This window comes from Aotus nancymaae, unplaced genomic scaffold (assembly GCF_030222135.1).
Source record: "Aotus nancymaae isolate 86718 unplaced genomic scaffold, 86718_ANA_hifiasm-v0.15.2.pri h1tg000058l, whole genome shotgun sequence".
Lineage (NCBI taxonomy): Eukaryota > Metazoa > Chordata > Mammalia > Primates > Aotidae > Aotus > Aotus nancymaae.
In genome coordinates this window covers 10,121,107-10,139,701 of record NW_026988472.1, presented here as the reverse complement: position 1 = coordinate 10,139,701, position 18,595 = coordinate 10,121,107, and the positions used below count along the sequence as shown (strand labels likewise).

General features: G+C 48.8%; 1 protein-coding gene across 7 annotated transcripts; it reads right to left on the bottom strand.

The window, feature by feature from the left end:
• Positions 1 to 35: 35 nt before the first annotated feature.
• WDR45 (WD repeat domain 45) lies at positions 36 to 5,639 on the bottom strand. Of its 7 annotated transcripts, none has more exons than XM_012471613.2 (11): positions 5,345 to 5,482; positions 3,630 to 3,701; positions 3,426 to 3,500; positions 3,232 to 3,336; positions 2,234 to 2,339; positions 2,019 to 2,113; positions 1,456 to 1,535; positions 1,139 to 1,347; positions 955 to 1,056; positions 727 to 872; positions 36 to 505 (listed from the first exon to the last, which is right to left on the bottom strand). In XM_012471613.2, the coding sequence occupies exons 2-11, from the start codon at positions 3,682 to 3,684 to the stop codon at positions 396 to 398; spliced, it is 1,083 nt and encodes a 360-aa protein (XP_012327036.1). In that variant the 5' UTR covers positions 3,685 to 3,701; positions 5,345 to 5,482; the 3' UTR covers positions 36 to 395. The 7 variants fall into 7 exon arrangements, with proteins under 7 accessions (XP_012327036.1, XP_012327035.1, XP_012327034.1 ...); XM_012471612.3 differs by lacking the exon at positions 5,345 to 5,482 and adding an exon at positions 5,534 to 5,639 and having other exon boundaries at positions 235 to 505; positions 2,234 to 2,342; XM_012471611.3 differs by having other exon boundaries at positions 235 to 505; positions 2,234 to 2,342.
• Between the last annotated feature and the right edge of the window lie 12,956 nt (positions 5,640 to 18,595).

Here is an 18,595-nt window from a genome sequence, read left to right as displayed (position 1 = left end):
AACTCCATGCCCCGCCCCTAAGGTCAAGTCATAAATGCCATTAAGGGCCTTTTATTCGTATTCATCACATCAGAGATCATCTCTTCCTGGGAAGCTTATAAAAAAATCCCCAGGTTGGATTAGGCCACTCCCTCTGGGTCCCTGGCAATTTCTTCCAGGTTAGGGATCCCAAGGGGTCTCTGCCTTCCTGGGTCCCTGGCTTGGCCCTTGGGGCACACAGTCATCAAGAAGTGCTGGGGGAAGTGAGCTCTTTATTTAGACATAGCTCTGCTGAGTGGAAAGTGGGCACTGGCCCCATTAATGCTTGCTGGCTGGTAGCGTCCAAGCGTGCCCCACTGCCAAGGCTCAGCTCTGCAGTCTGCCACTGTAGGTCCCTGGCACAGCCCCCAGGGTCCTTAAAAGTCATCATCATCACAGATGTCAAGGTACACGTCGAAAGCCTCTCTGTTGCAGTTTCCATCAGGAGTGAAGACATATTTGTGGAAGGTCCCATCTACGCAGATGGCTGGGGAAGGGGGTGGTAAAAGGTCAGAGGCTGCCACAGCCACAGGCTCCAATCCTCTCAGGCATCTCAGGACCTAGGATCTGCCTCCAAGCCTTTGCCTAGTGCTGTCCCCCTTACTGAAAATGAATCTGAGCCTCACATGGCCCTAAAATTCTTTCAGGTCCAACCTGCAGACCTTTGCCCCATGCAGTACCCCCAACCAAGGGGCTATTCCCACTCACCAATGACAGAGTTGACGTTCTTGGAAGTATTGCGACCGAAGGCGCAGATGCAGGCTGACTCAGCAGGCACGGTGAAGCTCGCCAGGCTCCACTGAGAGTCCACGTACTGCCCAATCATAGGCCCCACCTTGCCCACACGAGCCAGCCTGCAGGCAGCACTGGCTAAGCCAAGGTACGGTAAACGGGCAGGGAGACAGAGACACAGTAGGGTGGGGAGGGGGTACTCACGCGGAGCGGCGGTTGAGGCGGGTATCCTTGAGAGCAAAGATATGGACGGTGCCCTTATCACTGGAAGCGCAGAGAAAGGAGGAGTCGTGGCTGAAGTTAATGCTAGAAGACAGATCAGCAGTGATGCCCACATCTCATGTGGTGTTGTGGGTTCACCAGCCCACCATGCATACCCTGTGCTCACCAGTAGAGGGTAGCAGGGTCAGTGCCTCGGCGGAGCTCCACCAGTTTCTCCTTGGATTGTGTGTCAAAGAGGCGAATAAGAGTACCCTTCTGGGAGGCTGAGGCCACTACCGTGCCTGGCTGGTTCAGAGACACGCAGGCTATGTCACTCTGATGTGCATTGATGGTAAAGGGAGCAGATGAGGTGCCAGGCTTCGTGCTCGACAGGTCCTGGAGTAGGAGGGAGTCTGGGGTTGAGGTGGTATGGAGGGAAGGGGCTGATTCCACAAGGAAAGCCAGTCCACCCACCTACCCACCCTTGTCAACTGGATGGCTCACCACAAGTTGCAGACTCCCGCACTTGTGTCCCGGGAAGACTAACAGTTGCTTCTCCAGGCTGGGGCAGAGGTCACAGAGCCCTAGGGTGTGAAGATGAAGAAGGGTGGGCGGCTGGAGAGGAGGCAGCATCTCAGAATGGACAGAGCTGGATGAAGACCAGACTTCAACCCTCCATGATAAGCTGAACCCAAAGAATCCTCAGGGGGCTCAGCTCAGCTGCACACCTCGCCAGCTAGGCAGATTCCCTTCCTTGCTCTGCAGCTGTGGAATCTAGTAAGCTGTTATGACAGCCCCAGGAGGCTCACGGATCCCTGACGCACCCACCCACGTCCTCACAAATTGTTTCTGCTCTGCCACTGGGGCACCCAGGGGTGGAGCAGGGCCGGAGGTGGGGAGAAATGGCTGGGAGCTGGAAAGATGGAGAGGCTGTGAGTGTGAGCATCTCCCTGCCTCTTTCCCCGTTTCTCTGTGTGTGTGTGCCCCTTCCTTTCTTTCCTCATCTCTGCCCCTCTGCCCCATCCACTGTTTCATGCCCTTATACCTGTGTATCTGAGCCCTCTCACCCTTGGGGTTGTCCCGGGTATCAAACTCAAACAGCTTTCGGGGATTGTCGGGGAAGGAGTACACATAGATGCGGTTCCTCAGCACGATCACGATCCTGTGGGTATCACACAACACAGGATGGCTGTGAGGGGATGGCGGGATGCCCAGGGAGGACTAACCCTCTCACCTGCTGTGGGGACCTCCTACCTCCCACCCCGGTCCTCCTCAGGCTCACTTGTCATGGCGCATGCGCACAGAAAGCACTGGCTTGGTGAAGGTGAACTCCAGCACCAGCTTCTCCTTGGAGTCCTTGCCCTCCCGGGCATCGTCCCAGATCAGCACTGCTGGGCAGGTGGGTGGGTTGTCGGGGCCAAGGTTTAGGGTAAGGGCAGCCCTGGTGACACGGGATCCACCCCTGCTTCCCAGGGACCTCAACCTACTTGCTTAGCCTTTTAGTAAACACCCAGTAAGATACTCGCACAGCACGAGCACTTGTGGACATGATCCCTGAGAGAAGCATTCTAGACTGTTACATTCATCTACAGATGAGGAAACTGAGGTTCAAAGTGGTTGAGTGTCTGGCCAAGGACCTCACAGCCCATCAGCAGCCAAACAGGGACTCACACTCAGGCCTATAACTTCCCCTTGGTAACTATTTCTGCCTCCAGGGTCCTAGTCCACGCACCCTGGAGATTTCCATGAGGAATCTTAGGGCTCCATGACTCACCTAGGGCAACTCCTGCCCTGTCCAGGTGGTATCAGCAAGAAAAACCCTTAAAGCAAGGTATCACATGAGGCTCAAGCCAAGGGGGTATTGGGAAGATGGCTCCAAGATTTGATAACCTATTGCTTGTGTGACCTTGGATGAGTCACTTAACTGCACTGGGCCTCAGTTTCCTCATTGGTAAAAAGGGGGATAATGATCCTTCTTATCCAACATAGATTTACTGTGAGGATTAAATGAGTTAATATATGTAAGTGCTTAGGGCAGTTCCATGCTCACAGTAAGAGCTCTAGGGCATGGCACACAGGAGGCACTCAATCAGGGTTCTTAAAATGAAAACAAAGCACCAAGCTTCTCAAGCTATAAGATCCATGACTTCCAAGCTGTAGGCCTCCTCACTGTGTGACTCTGAAGTACTCTGATGTCTTCATCTGCCAGTGCCTTGGGGTGCCTGTGGGAGGCCAGGAATCCAAGAAATCTGGGCCAAAGGGCAGGATGAGGGCACTTACCTGAGATCTCTGAGAACTTGGGGCTACTACCACCGCCCACCAAGGCCAGAAGGTTGGAGCGGTGCAGCATCTCCACCAAGCCCATGCTGCCCACCTGCTCGTGGTCTGGACAGGGACCAGGGTGTCAGTGGAGGTGGGAGCCAGTGCCCAGCCCAGCTCTTCTGCCCATTGCTCCTCCCCTGCCAACAGCTCACCCAGATGCCCCTTCTCCATCAAGGGCTCCACATTGTAGATGCGCACACCTGTCTCCATGGCGCAGCAAAAACAGCCTGGGGGATGGAAGGAATCCGGACTGCCTTAAAGAATGCCCAGGTAGGAAGCTGGGGACCCATGGCCCACTTCTGACCCCTCTTTCCCTTGCTCCCTCCCACAAGGGTACAGGCCCAAGCCTCTCTCACTTTGGTCTTGGTTGAAACGCAGGCTGGTCACTCCTCGAAGTGGCTGTTGAGTCATGGTCCAGGATTGTTCCCCTGGACACAAATGGGATAAAGATGAGAAGAGTCCTGGAGTCTCTCCTCCAAGTTCTGCCCCAACTGATTTCCTCCTCCTCCCACTCTGCTAACTATTGACTGGAGGGACTGCAAAAAAGTTAAAAAAAAAAAAAAAAGGCTGGGCGTGGTAGCTCCCGCCTATAATTCCAGCACTTTGGGAGGGTGAGGCAGGTGGATCACCTGAGGTCAGGAGTTTGAGACCCACCTGGCCAACGTGGTGAAACCCTGTCTCTACTAAAAATACAAAAATTAGCTGGGTGTGGTGGTGCACGCCTGTAATCCCAGCTACTTGGGAGGCTGAGGCTGGAGAATAGCTTGAACCCAGAAGGGGGAGGTTACAGTGAGCTGAGATAGAGCCATCACTCATTGCCTGGGTGACAGAGTGAGACTCCCTCTTGGGGAAAAAAAAAAAAAACAGTGAGAGTCCCAGGATCTCTGCTCTAAGCTCCCAAGATCCCAGACAGCGTGGCCAGGAACCCTCCCTCTTTCAGATTTGGCCAGCTCCAAGACTACACTGACGTGGACCCCACACCTACTCCTTACATGCTGGCCCTCACTGACTTGTCAGGAAGTAATGTGATAGGGGGTTCCCCCGTGGTATCTCCTCCCCACCCCCAGCCAATCTTGACCCCAATGCCAGACATGGCCTGGAACCACTCCAAACCCATTTCTCATCTTCAGTGAACCTGACCTAGCACCGGACCCTACCTATCAATAAATAGACGAAAGTGGGCTAGGACATCCACTTCTTGTACCTCCCTGACTTGGCCCTGAGACTTCTATGCTTGGTTTGCCATCCCCAGGAACTCCTCTCATACCTTTCTAGCTCTACCCCAACCTGTTTCACCACCCCAGAGTCCTCTCACACCTTTCCCCCTTACTGGCTTCCCCAAACCCCTTCAGGATCCCATGCCTACTTGGGATGACCCCTTCTCATGCCTTGGTAACTACCATCAGGGCCAGCCTAGACATTCCCCTAGGTCTGCTTATGCCCTGGGGACTTTACCGTAGGATTCCCCTAGCACTCTAAATTTTCCACCCTGGGACATCTTCCTTGTGTTCTCCTGTCCTTGACTCCAACATAACCTGGCCTGGACCCAACCCCAGGAACCTCACCAATCCCCCTAAGATTCCCCTTCTAGAAAATAGACCCCTATCCAAGACCCTGCTCCAGGGCACCCTTACCCTTTCAAGACCCTTGCCCAAAACAAAGCACCCAAAACTCCTGCCTAGGAGAACCTCAAACTCTAAGATGCCTGTCCAGTCCCCAACTTCCCTTCAAACCCTCAACTCCCAAGACCTCTGCCCAGACACACTCCCTCCCCATCCTCCTATAGCCCAAATCTCCTCCCTTTCTTTTGGTTACACACTCCACTGGAATGCCTCATGCACATTCTTTGGTCAGCTCTGCCTTGGAGCTATTCTCTGGACAGCTCCACCTTTCAAGACCCCTTTTTTGCACCTCCATTCCAAACCCCCGAGCCACCCCAAACCCTGTCCGGGATGCCTCACCCCTCTCCCAAGACCTGCAGCATGCTCGTCCCAAAGCCAGCACCCACTTAAGACCTCTGCCTTAGACCTCTACTTGGAAGACTCCCAGCCTCCCCCAGACCTCAACCAACCCTGGGATCGTGCTCCAGCTTCCTGCCGTCTTCACCGTCCTGACCTCCGTGTGTCCCTGACCCGGGCCCCAGCTGTCGGTGCCGCCCGCGGCCCGGTTTTCTGACCTCCCGGGCCTTGGCGCCCGACTCGGGTGTTTACATCAGGGCCCCACTTCCGGGGGAGGGAGCCTGCTGCAGGAAATGACTCACCCCAGCTGGAAAAAGGTTGCCACCGCCTTCTTTGCCCAGATCCTGGGTCTTCGGAGCATCGCCGGTGATAGTGGGGTCCTCCCGGGAGGGCGCGGGGAGCGGCGGAAGGTCGGCTGGGGGACCGGAGGTGAAGGGGGCTCCCCAAGGCCGAGACTGTCTGAGGGAACCGGGAAGGGTGGGGAGAGCGAGCGTGCCTTGCGCCACGCTGAGCGAAACCAGCCGAACCCTCAGCGCCGCGGTCACTCGCGATAGGGGAGTAAACCTCCCCGGCGAACAGGACGCGGACCTCTGTGGTGGCCGAGAGTAGCCGCCCCCGTTCCCAACACAGAGTCCTTCCAGGCTTCCAGAGGGGCTATGCTACGGGCTCCAGGCGGGGGCGGACCTGGAGACCTTGAAAGTGGAGAAACCTCCTTGGCTCTGGGAAGCCAAAAAACGGATTTCGTTTTCTTTCTCCCCACCCTGCCCCCAACCCAGCCAGCTCTGGGGTTTTTTTGTTTGTTTGTTTTGTTCTGTTTTTTTCTGAGACAGAGCCTTGCCCTCTCGCCCAGGCTGGAGTGCAATGGCGTGGTCTCCGCTCACTGCAACCTCCGTCTCCTGGGTTCAAGCAATTCTCCTGCCTCAGCCTCCCGAGTAGCTGGGATTGCAGGCGCCCGCTACCACGCCCAACTAATTTTTGTGTTTTTAGTAGAGGGATTTCACCATGTTGGTCAAACTGGTCTCGAACTCCTGGCCTCTGTTTTTATTTTTACAAAATACAAAATAGCATTTGATGGTAAAAGGTATGAATGCTTTGGGTTTAAAAAAAAAAAAAAGAGGTCCTACTATGATAAAGAGTTAAGAAAAAAAAAAAAAGGCTGGGCGCAGTGGCTCACGCCTGTAATCCCAGCACTTTGGGAGGCTGAGGCGGGTGGATCACTTGAGGTAAGGAGTTCGAAACCAGCCTGTCCAACATGGCAAAACCCTGTCTTTAATTAAAAAAAAAAAAAAAGAAAGCCCCAAATTATGTGCATACTGGAAGGATTTTTTTTTTTTTTTTTTTAAGACGGGGTTTCACCATGTTGGTCAGGCTGGTTTTGAACTCCTGACCTCAGGTGATCTGCCCGCCTTGGCCTCCACAGTGCTTGGATTACAGGCATGAGCCACCACGCCCGGCTGGAAGGATTTTTTTTGTTTGTTTGTTTGGAGCCATGACTCGGATTGGAAGGTTTTTTTAATTAAACTTTAAGAAATAATACACAGGATTGCTTGAGGCCAGGAGTTTGAGACCAGCCTGAGCAAGACCCTGTCTCTACAAGAAAAAAAAAAAAAAGATGTCATGCACTCTCAGTCAAGGTGGAATAACAGGGCCCAAATTTGTCCTCTCACATGAAACAACCAACTTTGTCCCCCACAAAAAAAAACAAAATACATGAAACAATGATTTTTTTTTTTTTTGAGATGGATTCTCACTCTGTCACCCAGGCTGGAGTGCAATGGAACGATCCCGGCTCGATGCAACCTCTGCCCCCCAGGTTCAAGGCGATTCTCCTGCCTCAGCCTACCGAGTAGCTGTGATTACAGTCGGCCGCCACCATGCCTAGCTAGCTAATATTTTTAGTAGAGATGGGGTTTCACTTTGTTGGCCAGACTGGTCTCAAACTCCTGACCTCAGGCAATCCACCCGCCTCCTGAAGTGCTGGGATTACAGGCATGAGCCGCCATACCTGGCCGTGGGTAGAGCAGCCCAGAGGGCTGGTGGTTGTGATTTTTATGGTTATTTCTTTTTCTCTCTTTTTTTGAGATGGAGTGTTGCTTGTTGCTCAGGCTGCAGTGCAGTGACACGATCTTGTCTCACTCCAACCTCCACCTCCCAGGTTCAAGCAATTATCTTGCCTCAGCCTTCCAAGTAGCTGGAATTACAGGCTTCCGCCACCATGTCCGGCTAATTTTTGTATTTTTAGTAGAGATGGGGTTTCACCATGTTACCCAGGCTGGTCTCGAACTCCTGACCCCAAGAGATCTGCCCGCCTTGGCCTCCTGTAAGTGCTGGGATTATAAGCGTGAGCCACCTTACCTGGCCATATTTCTTGATGATATGCTAAACAAGGGGTGGATTATTCATGCCTCCTTTTTTTAGACTATATACAGTAACTTCCTGATGTTGCCATGGCATTTGTGAACTGTCTGTCATGGTGCTGGTAGGAGTGTCTTTTAGCATGCTAATGCATTACAATAGCGTATAATGAGCCATGAGGATGACCAGAGGTCACTTTCATCCATCACCATCTTGGTTTTGATGGGTTTTGGCTGGCTTCTCTGCTACAACCTGTTTTATCAGCAAAGTCTTTTTTTTTTTTTTTTTTTTGAAACGGAGTTTCGCTGTTGTTACCCAGGCTGGAGTGCAATGGTGCGATCTCGGCTCACCGCAACCTCCGCCTCCTGGGTTCAGGCAATTCTCCTGCCTCAGCCTCCCGAGTAGCTGGGATTACAGGCACACGCCACCATGCCCAGCTAATTTTTTGTATTTTTAGTAGAGACGGGATTTCACCATGTTGACCAGGATGGTCTCGATCTCTTGACCTCGTGATCCACCCGCCTTGGCCTCCCAAAGTGCTGGGATTACAGGCGTGAGCCACTGCACCCGGCCCAGCAAAGTCTTTATGAACTGTATCTTGTGGATGAGATAGGAGGTCTCATCCTCCTATCTCATCCTGTGATTTGGAATGCCTAACCTTCTGGGAATACAGTCCAGTAGGTCTCAGCCTTATCTTACCCAGCCTTTACTCAAGATAGATTTGCTCTGGTTCAAATGCCTCTGACACCTTGGAACAATTGGCCTTTGTGGTGTTAGTCACTAAACACATCTTTCTCTAATGCATCCCAGAGAATGGATTAAGTTTGTAGATTGAGGAAGTAAGTTTTACTCTGATGTTTTAAAAAGCAGAATCCTGATTTCCGTGTGCCTTCATTTCATAACTAAAGAATGTTTTAGCTCACTGTTGTAAAGTGAAATAATAACTCTTCATTGAACATTCATTCATTCATGTATAGAAAAAGCATTTATTGAGTGCCTGCAACATACCAGGCACATCATACTAGAAGATGCTGGGAACAGAACGGGAAGCAGAACAATATTCTTGTCCTTGATAGAAAAAGATGAATACACACACACACACACACACACACACACACACACACACACACCATAGAGTGGAAAAGAAATAGGAGGAAAGAAGAAAGAAGGGCTGGGGTAGAGATTACTATATTGGGGTGGTCAGAGAAGCTTCTTGAATAAGGTGACATTTGAGCAGAGAAGGAAGTGAGGGAGTGAGCCTTGTGGATATGAGAGGAAGGAGCATTCCTAGCAGAAGGAACAGCAGGCTGGAGGACAGAGGTGGGAGGATCTCTTTAGCTCAGGAGTTCAAGACCAGCCTGAGCAACATAGCAAGACCAGTTCTATATATAAAAAAAAAAAAAGAAAGAAAAACAAATTAGCCAAGGGTGGTGGTGCACACCTATAGTCCTATCTACTCGAGAGGCTGAGGCTGGGGGATCGCTTGAGCCCTGGAGGTTGAGGCTGCAGTGAGCTATTATTTTGCCACTGCCCACTCCAGCCTGGGTGACAGGGCAAAACCCTGTCTAAAAAAAAAAATTTAAAAATAAAATTTAAAAAGGCCAGGAACTGTGTCTCTCACCTGTAATCCCAGCACTTTGGAGGCCAAAGCAGGAGGATCACTTGAGGTCAGGAGTTCAAGACCAGCCTGGCCAAACCCAGTCTCTACCAAAAATACAAAAAAATTAGCTGGGCATGGTGTCACACACCTGTAGTCCCAGCTACTCGGGAGGCTGAGGCAGGAGAATCACTTGAACCTGGGGGGTGCAGGTTGCAGTGAGCTGAGATCACGCTGCTGCAATCCAGCCTGGGTGACAGAGTGAGACTCCATCTCAAAATAAATAGATAAATAAAAATAATATAAGCTATTGATGGTCTATACATTGTTCTTTGTATCACAAATTTCAGGAATTTTGAAGATAATGGGTGAGGCAGCTAGTCAGTAACGTATCTTTTTTTGTTCTGAGACAGAGTCTCTGTTGCCCAGGCTGGAGTGCAGTGGCCCTATCTCGGCTCACTACAACCTCCACCTAACCAGGTTCAAGCAATTCTCTTGCCTCAGCCTCCTGAGCAGCTGGGACTACAGGGTCGAGCCACCATGCTCAGCTAATTTTGTATTTTTATTTATTTATTTATTTTTCTTTCTTTCTTTCTTTTTTTTAAAGACAGGGTTTCACCATGTTGGTCAGGCTGGTCTTGAGCTCCCGCGACCTCAGGTGATCCGCCCGCCTTGGCCTCCAAAGTGCTTGGATTACAGGCGTGAGCCACCACACCTGGCCCAATTTTTTATTTTTAGTAAAGGGCGGGGTTTCTTTCATCATGTTGGCCAGGCAGGTCTCGAACTCCTGACCTCAAGTGATCCGCCCACCTCTTCCAACCAAAATGCTGGGATTACAGGTGTGAGCCACTGCACCCAGCTCCTATGTAACACCATCTCTTTAAACAATTGCCCTGGGTGTGGGTGGGTGGGTAAAGGATGCCACTGAGCTGAGATGCTCCTTTCTCTCTGGGACTGAGAAATTTTGCATACTTTACATAGCTCAGACTGCTCTTGGGCTATTTTTCTTTTTTCTTTTCCTTCCCCCCGCCCAGGTGGAGTCTCACTCTGTCACTCAGGCTATAGTACAGTGGTGCAATCTCTGTTCACTGCAGCCTCCATCTCCTAGGTTCAAGCGATTCTCCTGCCTCAGCCTCCCAAGTAGCAGGGATTACAGGTGTGCAACACCATGCCCAGCTAGTTTTTGTATTTTTAGTAGAGATGGGGTTTCACCGTTTTGGCCAGGCTGGTCTCGAACTCTTGACCTCAAATGATCTGGCCCCCTCAGCCTCCCAAAATGCTAGGATTACAGGCATGAGCCACTGTGCCCCACCTCCTTTTTTTCTTTTTTAGAGACAGGGTCTTTATCTTCCTGTCTCTGCCTCCCAAAGTGCTGGGATTATAGGCATAAACCATGGTGCCCAGCCTAGTTTTATTTTCTCAGTGCAAATTTAGGAGCCATCAGTATACTGATTTTGTTTAAAAGATAAAGAAGGGGCCAGGTGGGATGGCTCACACCTGTAATCCCAGCAGTTTTTGAGGCTGTGGTGGGCGGATCACCTGAGGTCAGCAGTTCGAGACCAGCCTGGTCAACATAGTAAAATCCCATCTCTACTAAAAGCACAAAAATTAACTGGGCATGGTGTTACACCCCTGTAATCTCAGTGACTCAGGAGGCTGATGCAAGAGAATCACTTGAACCTGGGAGGCGAAGGTGGCAGTGAGCTGAGATCACACCACTGGACTCTGGCCTGGGCAACAGAGTGAGACTCAGTCTCAAAAAAAAAAGAAAGACAAAGAACAGCCCGTCACAGTGCCTCTTGCCTGTAATCCCAACACTTCAGGAGGCCGAGACAGGTGGATCACTTGAGGTTAGGAGTTAGAGACCAGCCTGGCTAACATCGTGAAACCCTGTGTCTACTGAAAATACAAAAATTAGCTGGGCATGGTGGCACATGCCTATAATCTCAGCTACTTGGGAGGCTGAGGCAGGAAAATTGCTTGAACCCGGGAGGCAGAGGTTGCAGTAAATCGAGATTGCACCATTGCACTCCAGCTTGGATGACAGAGCGAGACTCTGTGTCAAATAAAGAAATAAAAATGAAAAAATAAAAGAGATCACCTAGCAAGTGAATGTAAATAAAGAAGAGGTTAGAGGACTAAGCCTTGGGACATTGCTAAGATACAGGGCTCTGGGGAACCAGGAGGAACTAGCAAGACTGAGTAGGAGAAGCCAGCAAGGCAGGAGCAGAACCAAGGGAGGATTTCAGAAAGTCAAAGGAAAAATCCTTTCAAGGACAGGTGTGGTGGCTCATGCCTGTAATCCCAGCACTTTGGGAGGCAAAGGTGGAAAGATTGCTTGAGCGATTGCTGAGATGGCTTTAGCCAGGTGTGGTGGTGCATGCCTGTAGTCCCAGCTACTTCAGAGGTTGAGGTAGGATGATGGCTTGAGCCTAGGAGGTGGAGGCTTCAGTGAGCCATGATTGTGCCACTGCACTCCAGCGTGGGCAACAGAGCAAGACCCAGTCTCAAAATTTTAAAAAAACACAAAAAATCAGTGGCAGTTGTTTAACATCATAGCTGCTTGAGATGGTGATAAGAGCTGGAGTAAACAAGCAGCTGACCAAAAAGCTTGAAAGGAAACGTTGGGGAATAAGATGTCCATGAAAACTTCTGACACACTGCTGGAAATCTGGAAGGTGATATGCACGTGCATGCACAGGGCTGTGAGCATGCCCAAGAAAGAACCAAGAAAAGGCGGGGCACGGTGGCTCACACCTGTAATTCCAACACTTTGGGAGGCTGAGGCAGGCGGATTGCCTGAGGTCAGGAGTTCGAGACCAGCCTGGCCAACATGGTGAAATCCTGTCTCTACTAAAAATACAAAAAAATTAGCTGGGTGTGGTGGCGGGCACCTGTAATACCAGCTACTTGGGAGGCTGAGGCAGGAGAATCGCTTTAACCTGGGAATCGGAGGTTGCAGTGAGCCGTGATCATGCCACTGCACTCCAGCCTGGAAGACAGTGCAAGACTCCATCTCAACAACAACAACAACAACAACAACAACAAGAACCAAGAAGGCATTAAGCTCTTACTTGTAGCGGACCCTCAGGCTTTGGGCAAGTAAAAAGTGAAGGCTAAGGTACAGTTGTGAACTACCTGAGGGAGTGTTGAAGGCAAGCTCCACCATATACAGACACACATTAGGCAAATGCTGGAAGAAATAATGGTTCAAGGCATTTAAGGAAACCTTTGCCTAACCATTAACTGGTCAGTAAGCTAATGAAGCAGGACCTTCAGTGGCCACACACAACAAAGAATACAGACTTTATAGAATTAGTTCAGAAAAGTCGCTAAACAGGTCAGGCATAGTAGCCCTTGCCTGTAGTCCCAGCACTTTGGGAGGCTGATGTGGGAGGATGGCTTGAGCCCATGAGTTTAAGCTGCAGTAAGCTATGATCATGTCACTGCACTCCAGCCTGGACAACAAGGGGGAGACCCTTCTCAAAAACAAACAAAAAGAAGTCACTAAACAGCAATGATGATAAAAACAAACAGCATGGTGCTGACCAAGAAGCATAAAAAAAAAAAATAAAAATAAATTTAAAAAAATAAAAAAAAAACCAGCAGCCACAAGAAACCCTGGGAAGGAGAGAATCTGAATTTCAGAGTTGCCACGTTCTTTAAAATGTCCAGATTTTTAAAATGCGAAGAAACTAAAAAGTAGGCCAGGTGTAGTGGCTCACGTTTGTAATCCCAGCACTTTGGGAGGCCAAGGCAGGCGGGTCACTTGAGGTCAGGAGTTCGAGACCAGCCTGGGCAACATGGTGAAACCTCGTCTCTACTAAAAATACAAAAATTAGCTGGGCATGGTCGCAAGTCCCTGTAATCCCAGCTACTTGGCAGGTGAGACGGGGGAATCACTTGAACCTGGGAGGCGGAGGCCGCAGTGAGCCGAGATCATGCCACTGCACTCCAGCCTAGGCAAAAGAGGGAGGCTTCTTCTCAAAAAATAAACTAGAAAGTTCGGCCTATATACAGGGAAAAAAAAAACAATAAACAAAAACTTCCACTGAGGAAGCTCAGATGTTGGAATTACTAGAAAATTTTTTTTTTTTTTTTAAATATGGGGTTTCACCATGATGGCCAGGCTGGTCTTGAACTCCTGATCTCAGGTGATCCACCCACCTCAGCCTCCCAAAGTGCTAGGATTACAGGCGTGAGCCACCGCGCCCGGCCTTTTTTTTTTTTTCTTTTTTTACTTTGCTGGCATAACAAAATAGAAACTTTTTTTTTTTTGAGACAGAGTTTCGCTCTTGTTGCCCCGGCTGGAGTGCAGTGGTGCAATCAGCTCACTGCAACCTCTGCCTCCCAGATTCAAGCGAATCTCCTACCTCAGCCTCCTGAGTAGCTGGGACTACAGGCTCTGGCCACCACGCCTGGCTAATTTTTTATATTTTTAGTAGAGACGGGGTTTCACCACATTGGCCAGGTTGGTCTCTAACTCCCAACCTTGTGATCTGCCTGCCTTGGCCTCCCAAAGTGCTGGGATTACAGGCACAAGCCACTGCGTCCGGCAACGAAATTTTTGTTTTGGAGAGAATCTCACTCTGCTGTCCAGGCTAGAGTGCAGTGATGCAATCTCAGCTCACTGCAACCTCAGCCTCCTGGATTCAAGCAATTCTCATGCTTCAGCCTCCCAAGTAGCTGGAATTACAGGTGTGTGCCACCACGCCCCACTAATTTTTGTATTTTTTGTACACATGGAGTTTCGCTATGTTGGCCAGGCAATATAGTGAGACCCCATCTCTACAAAAAATTCGCTGGGAATGGTGGTGTGCACCTATAATCCCACCTACTCAGGAGGCTATGGCAGGAGGATTGCTTAAGGCTAGGAGGTGGAGGTTGCAATGAGCTAAGATCAGGCCACTGCATTCCAGCCTTGGCGACAGCAAGACCTTGTCTGGAAAAAAAAAAAAAGGAATGAAAGAAGTACTGTACTCATACATGGATGAACCTTGAAAATATTATGCTATGCCAGGCGCGGTGACTCACGCCTGTAATCCTAGCACTTTGGGAGGCCGAAGCGGGTGGATCATGAGGCCAGGAGATGAGACCATCCTGGCTAACACGGTGAAACCCCATCTCTACTAAAAATACAAAAAATTAGCTAGGCATGGTGGTGAGTGCCTGTAGTCCCAAGTACTCGGGAGGCTGAGGCAGGAGAATTGCTTGAATCTGGGAGGCGGAGGCTGCAGTGAGACAAGATCGCACCACTGCACTCCTGCGTAGGTGACAAAGCGAGACTCCGTCTCAAAAAAGAAAAAAAGAAAATATTGTGCTATATGAAATAAGCGAGACACAATAGGCCACATTTATTTTTTGAGATGGAATCTTGGTAGTGTGTGCCCGTAATTCCAGCTACTGGGGATAATTTTTGTATTTTTAGTAGAGATGAGGTTTCATCATGTTGGCCAGGCTGGTCTCATGAGGTGTCTTTAGCTAGCACGGAATCCACAATATCCAGCTCATTCATTTTTGTATTACCTCCCAGGCTCGGCATGGAGCCTGGGCCTCTATAAGAAGGAAGTGTGTTGAGATGTCAACCACCACCTTTGAAAGTCTGTCCTGCAGCCCCTGACTCAACGACAGATGAATGAATGCACTCTCACACCTGGTTCAGTGATACAAGTGGACTAGAGATGGCCATTGGCTGCTTTCAGAGGACAAAATGCAACCAATGGACCAAGACCCTCTGTCCATCCACACATTTATTCTGTCAAGGTTTTACAACAGAGTTTCTAAGTTAACACACTTGTGGATAATTAACACGGTTATGAGAATGGTTTTGGCCAGGCGGGGTGGCTCACGCCTATAATCCCAGCACTTATTATGAGGTCAAGAGATCGAGACCATCTTGGTCAACATGGTGAAACCCCCATCTCTACTAAAAATACAAAAGTTAGCCGGGTTTGGTGGTTCGCGCCTGTGATCCCAAGCTACTCAGCAGGCTGAGGCAGAAGAATCGCTTGAACCCGGGAGGCAGAGGTTGCGGTGAGCCGAGATCGCACCACTGCACTCCAGCCTGGGCTACAGAGCAAGACTCCATCTCAAAAACAAAACAAAACAAAACAAAACAAAACAAAACAACACCCAGCACAAAATTAACATGAGTAAACAGAGTGGAGACAAAGGGATGTGGGGTAAGGCCTTTGATTGTCTCTATTTCTTTCCTATGCGAATGTTAATGAGGAGGCTGCCTTCAGCATGCCTCGATAAAACCTTTTGGCCTTCGAAAAGGTTTGAGATTTCAATCTATAATTTTTCATAATAATCAATATCTTGCCAGCCACCCTGAGTGAATATCAACATTTCCCCCCTTGTTTTCAACAATATCAGGCTTTGTTGTCTGCCGGCCACTGATTTGTTCAGCTATGGGTCTGTCAGGCGAGGCAGTCATTGCTTTTACTCTGGCTTTGCATCCTACAATTAATAAATAACATAAGACAATTAGGAGTACAATTACCAACAGTCTTTTCCAGGCAAAGATCAACTCCCAGGAATGGGGTCTAACCAGGAAAGATGATCTTGTACACCTTTTCATCATTTTTGGCCAGATTATCTATAAAAGCAGCTGTTTGTACTGCCTCAGTAATAGATGCCACTGCAATGCTAGCTGGAGCCAGGATGAATATGGCTGATACTGTAAAAGCTAGAAGTGTAACTATGAATCTTTTGTATTTGACCTGTAATGTTACTTGGCATTTCAGTTTACTGTATGCCATTACTGAGGAACTTCACTCGGAGTAAGTTAATTTCTTTTAGTTAAGCAGTTGCATTGTTAGAAGCTGTGAAGTGGAAGTGGTTGTTAGTTTAAGTTACCAGGGCAGAAACATGTGGATTAGAAGATGAGCTTGAGCCTTGTGCGGTGGCTCAGGCCTGTAATCCCAGTACTTTGGGAGGCCGAGGCAGGTGGATCATGAGGTCAAGAAATCGAGACCATCCTGGCCAACATGGTGAAACCCCGTCTCTACTAAAAATACAAAAATTAGCTGGACATGGTGGCGAGTGCCTGTAGTCCCAGCTACTCGGGAGGCTGAGGCAGGAGAATTGCTTGAACCCAGGGGCAGAGGTTGCAGTGAGCCAAGATCGCAACACTGTACTCCAGCCTGGAGCCTGGCAACGGAGTGAGACTCTGTATCAAAAAAAAAAAAAGATGAGCTTGCAGGCAGAGTAAAAGAATAAAAAATAAACAAATCCTAAGTAGGATTCGCTTAGCCTCCTGTGTTTCCCTCTTCAGCATTCTCCAGGTGACATCTGGGGCTTGTGTGTGATCTGAGGAAGCTGCATCGTCCTGCAGGGTCTCTCTCAGACTAGGCTGAGTTTTTTCTCCTTTCCATCCCTTGATGAGGACACAGTCTTTTAGCTGGTGCTGATGTACTGGAAATTCTAGTGATTGTGTCTGTGCTAAGAGAATTCTAATAATCTTTGCAAAAGAACAGGTTAGTGCTTTAAGAAAAACCTTTGGCAGTTTACAGAAAAACTGGATGATATCTTTTTAACTTTCAACCGATATGTTTACACACAGAATTTCTTTCACAATTAGTGTTTTAAAACTTGCTTGAACTTTTTTTTTAAACTTGCTTAAACTTTCAAAACAAAATTTATACAATCTGCTTGCATAAGTTCCCTTCTATAACATATTCCACAACTTTCACTGACAAACTTGGACATGCTTTAACCTTCTTTTGTTTTATAACCTTCCTTACTAAGGGTACATTCTTATATCTATAACTTTTTAAATATTTATTTCCTTACTTCTTTATCTCTCTCTAATCTCTGTCTCTCCTAGTCTTTCTTTCTCTCATTGCCTTCCTTACCTCTTTCTCTCTCTCTCTTACTAATTCTTTCTTTCTATTTATCTCTCTAATCTTTCTGTTTCTGTCTGTCTTGGTTAAGCAGTGACATTACTACTTGTAAGTCTGTTTGTCCATTGCCATAAGCTAATGGACTAGGCAGTGAGCTGTGGGCTCCAGATTAGGCTTAATTAAAGCTGCTTCAAGATTTTGTAATAGAGAAACTGAGTAAGCCAAGTTACTATATTTATGGGCTGAGCAGAAAAGTTTTTAATGCCAGAATTAGGGCTCCAATCTCAGATCTCTGACTCCTAGTAAACTTAGATTACATGATTGAATTATGTGGTCCCTGTAAGGTCTTTTAGGATGATGGCACCATGGATGCTGTGGTGACCCCCATGACCTGCATGTACACCTCTGGAGGACCTTCTGGAATTAGAAAACCCGAAGCAGCTGGAAGATCATGAAAAACAGAAAAACAGAATAGCGACCAACCTCTGTGACACCTAACTAACCTGACACATTCTTCTATTGTTTTTTTTCTTTTTTTTTTTTGAGACGGAGTTTCGCTCTTGTTACCCAGGCTGGAGTGCAATGGCGCGATCTCGTCTCACCGCAACCTCCGCCTCCTGGGTTTAAGCAATTCTCCTGCCTCAGCCTCCCGAGTAGCTGGGATTACAGGCACGCACCACCATGCCCAGCTAATTTTTTGTATTTTTAGTAGAGACGGGGTTTCACTTTGTTGACCAGGATGGTCTCAATCTCTTGACCTCGTGATCCACCCACTGGGCCTCCCAAAGTGCTGGGATTATAGGCGTGAGCCACCGCGCCCTGCCTTCTTCTATTGTTTCTTATTCTGGCCTCAACTGACAAGGCCATTGGATTTTGTAACCGACCGTGGTTGACCTTGTGACTCCAGGCCCTCTGATTCCCTCCCACCTGGCAAACCTATGACCCCCTACCAGCTTGCAAAAAACCGCCCTAAACTGTAACGTCTGTAACTTTCCACTGCTTACTCCAAACCTATAAAACCAACTTCTATCCCACTGCCCTGCACTGACTCTCTTTTCAGACTTAGCCCGCCTGCACCCGGGTGAATAAACAGCCATGTTGCTCACACAAAGCCTGTTTGGGGAGGGTCTCTTCATTCAGAGCATGCTTTGTAACAGTCTCTACCAGACTGCACCTCTTCCTTGTTCACTTGACCTGTCAGCAAACAGGGTTAAAGCATTAGGTATGGGGAAGTGCAACACTGCTTCAAATTGCTCTTTCCTTAAAGGAATTTTGATGATATTAGGATGATAACTTAGCAACTGACTGCATTATTAAAATGGAAAACTGAAATTGGTAACATGAAGTTTTAAGAGGAAATTTGAGCCGGGCGCGGTGGCTCACGCCTGCAATCCCAGCACTTTGGGAGGCCGAGGCGGGTGGATCACGAGGTCAAGAGATCGAGACCATCCTGGTCAACATGGTGAAATCCCGTCTCTACTAAAAATACAAAAAATTAGGTGGGCATGCTGGCGCGTGCCTGTAATCCCAGCTACTCAGGAGGCTGAGGCAGGAGAATTGCCTGA

Excerpts from the sequence above, each read along its gene's own strand:
- WDR45 (XM_012471612.3), bottom strand. The coding sequence starts at position 3,684 with ATGACTCAACAGCCACTTCGAGGAGTGACCAGCCTGCGTTTCAACCAA. Across the intron at positions 1,348-1,455 it reads GCGGGAGTCTGCAACTTGTG|GACCTGTCGAGCACGAAGCC; the intron begins GTGAGCCATCCA and ends CTCCTACTCCAG. Across the intron at positions 1,057-1,138 it reads GACCCTGCTACCCTCTACTG|CATTAACTTCAGCCACGACT; the intron begins GTGAGCACAGGG and ends TCTGTCTTCTAG.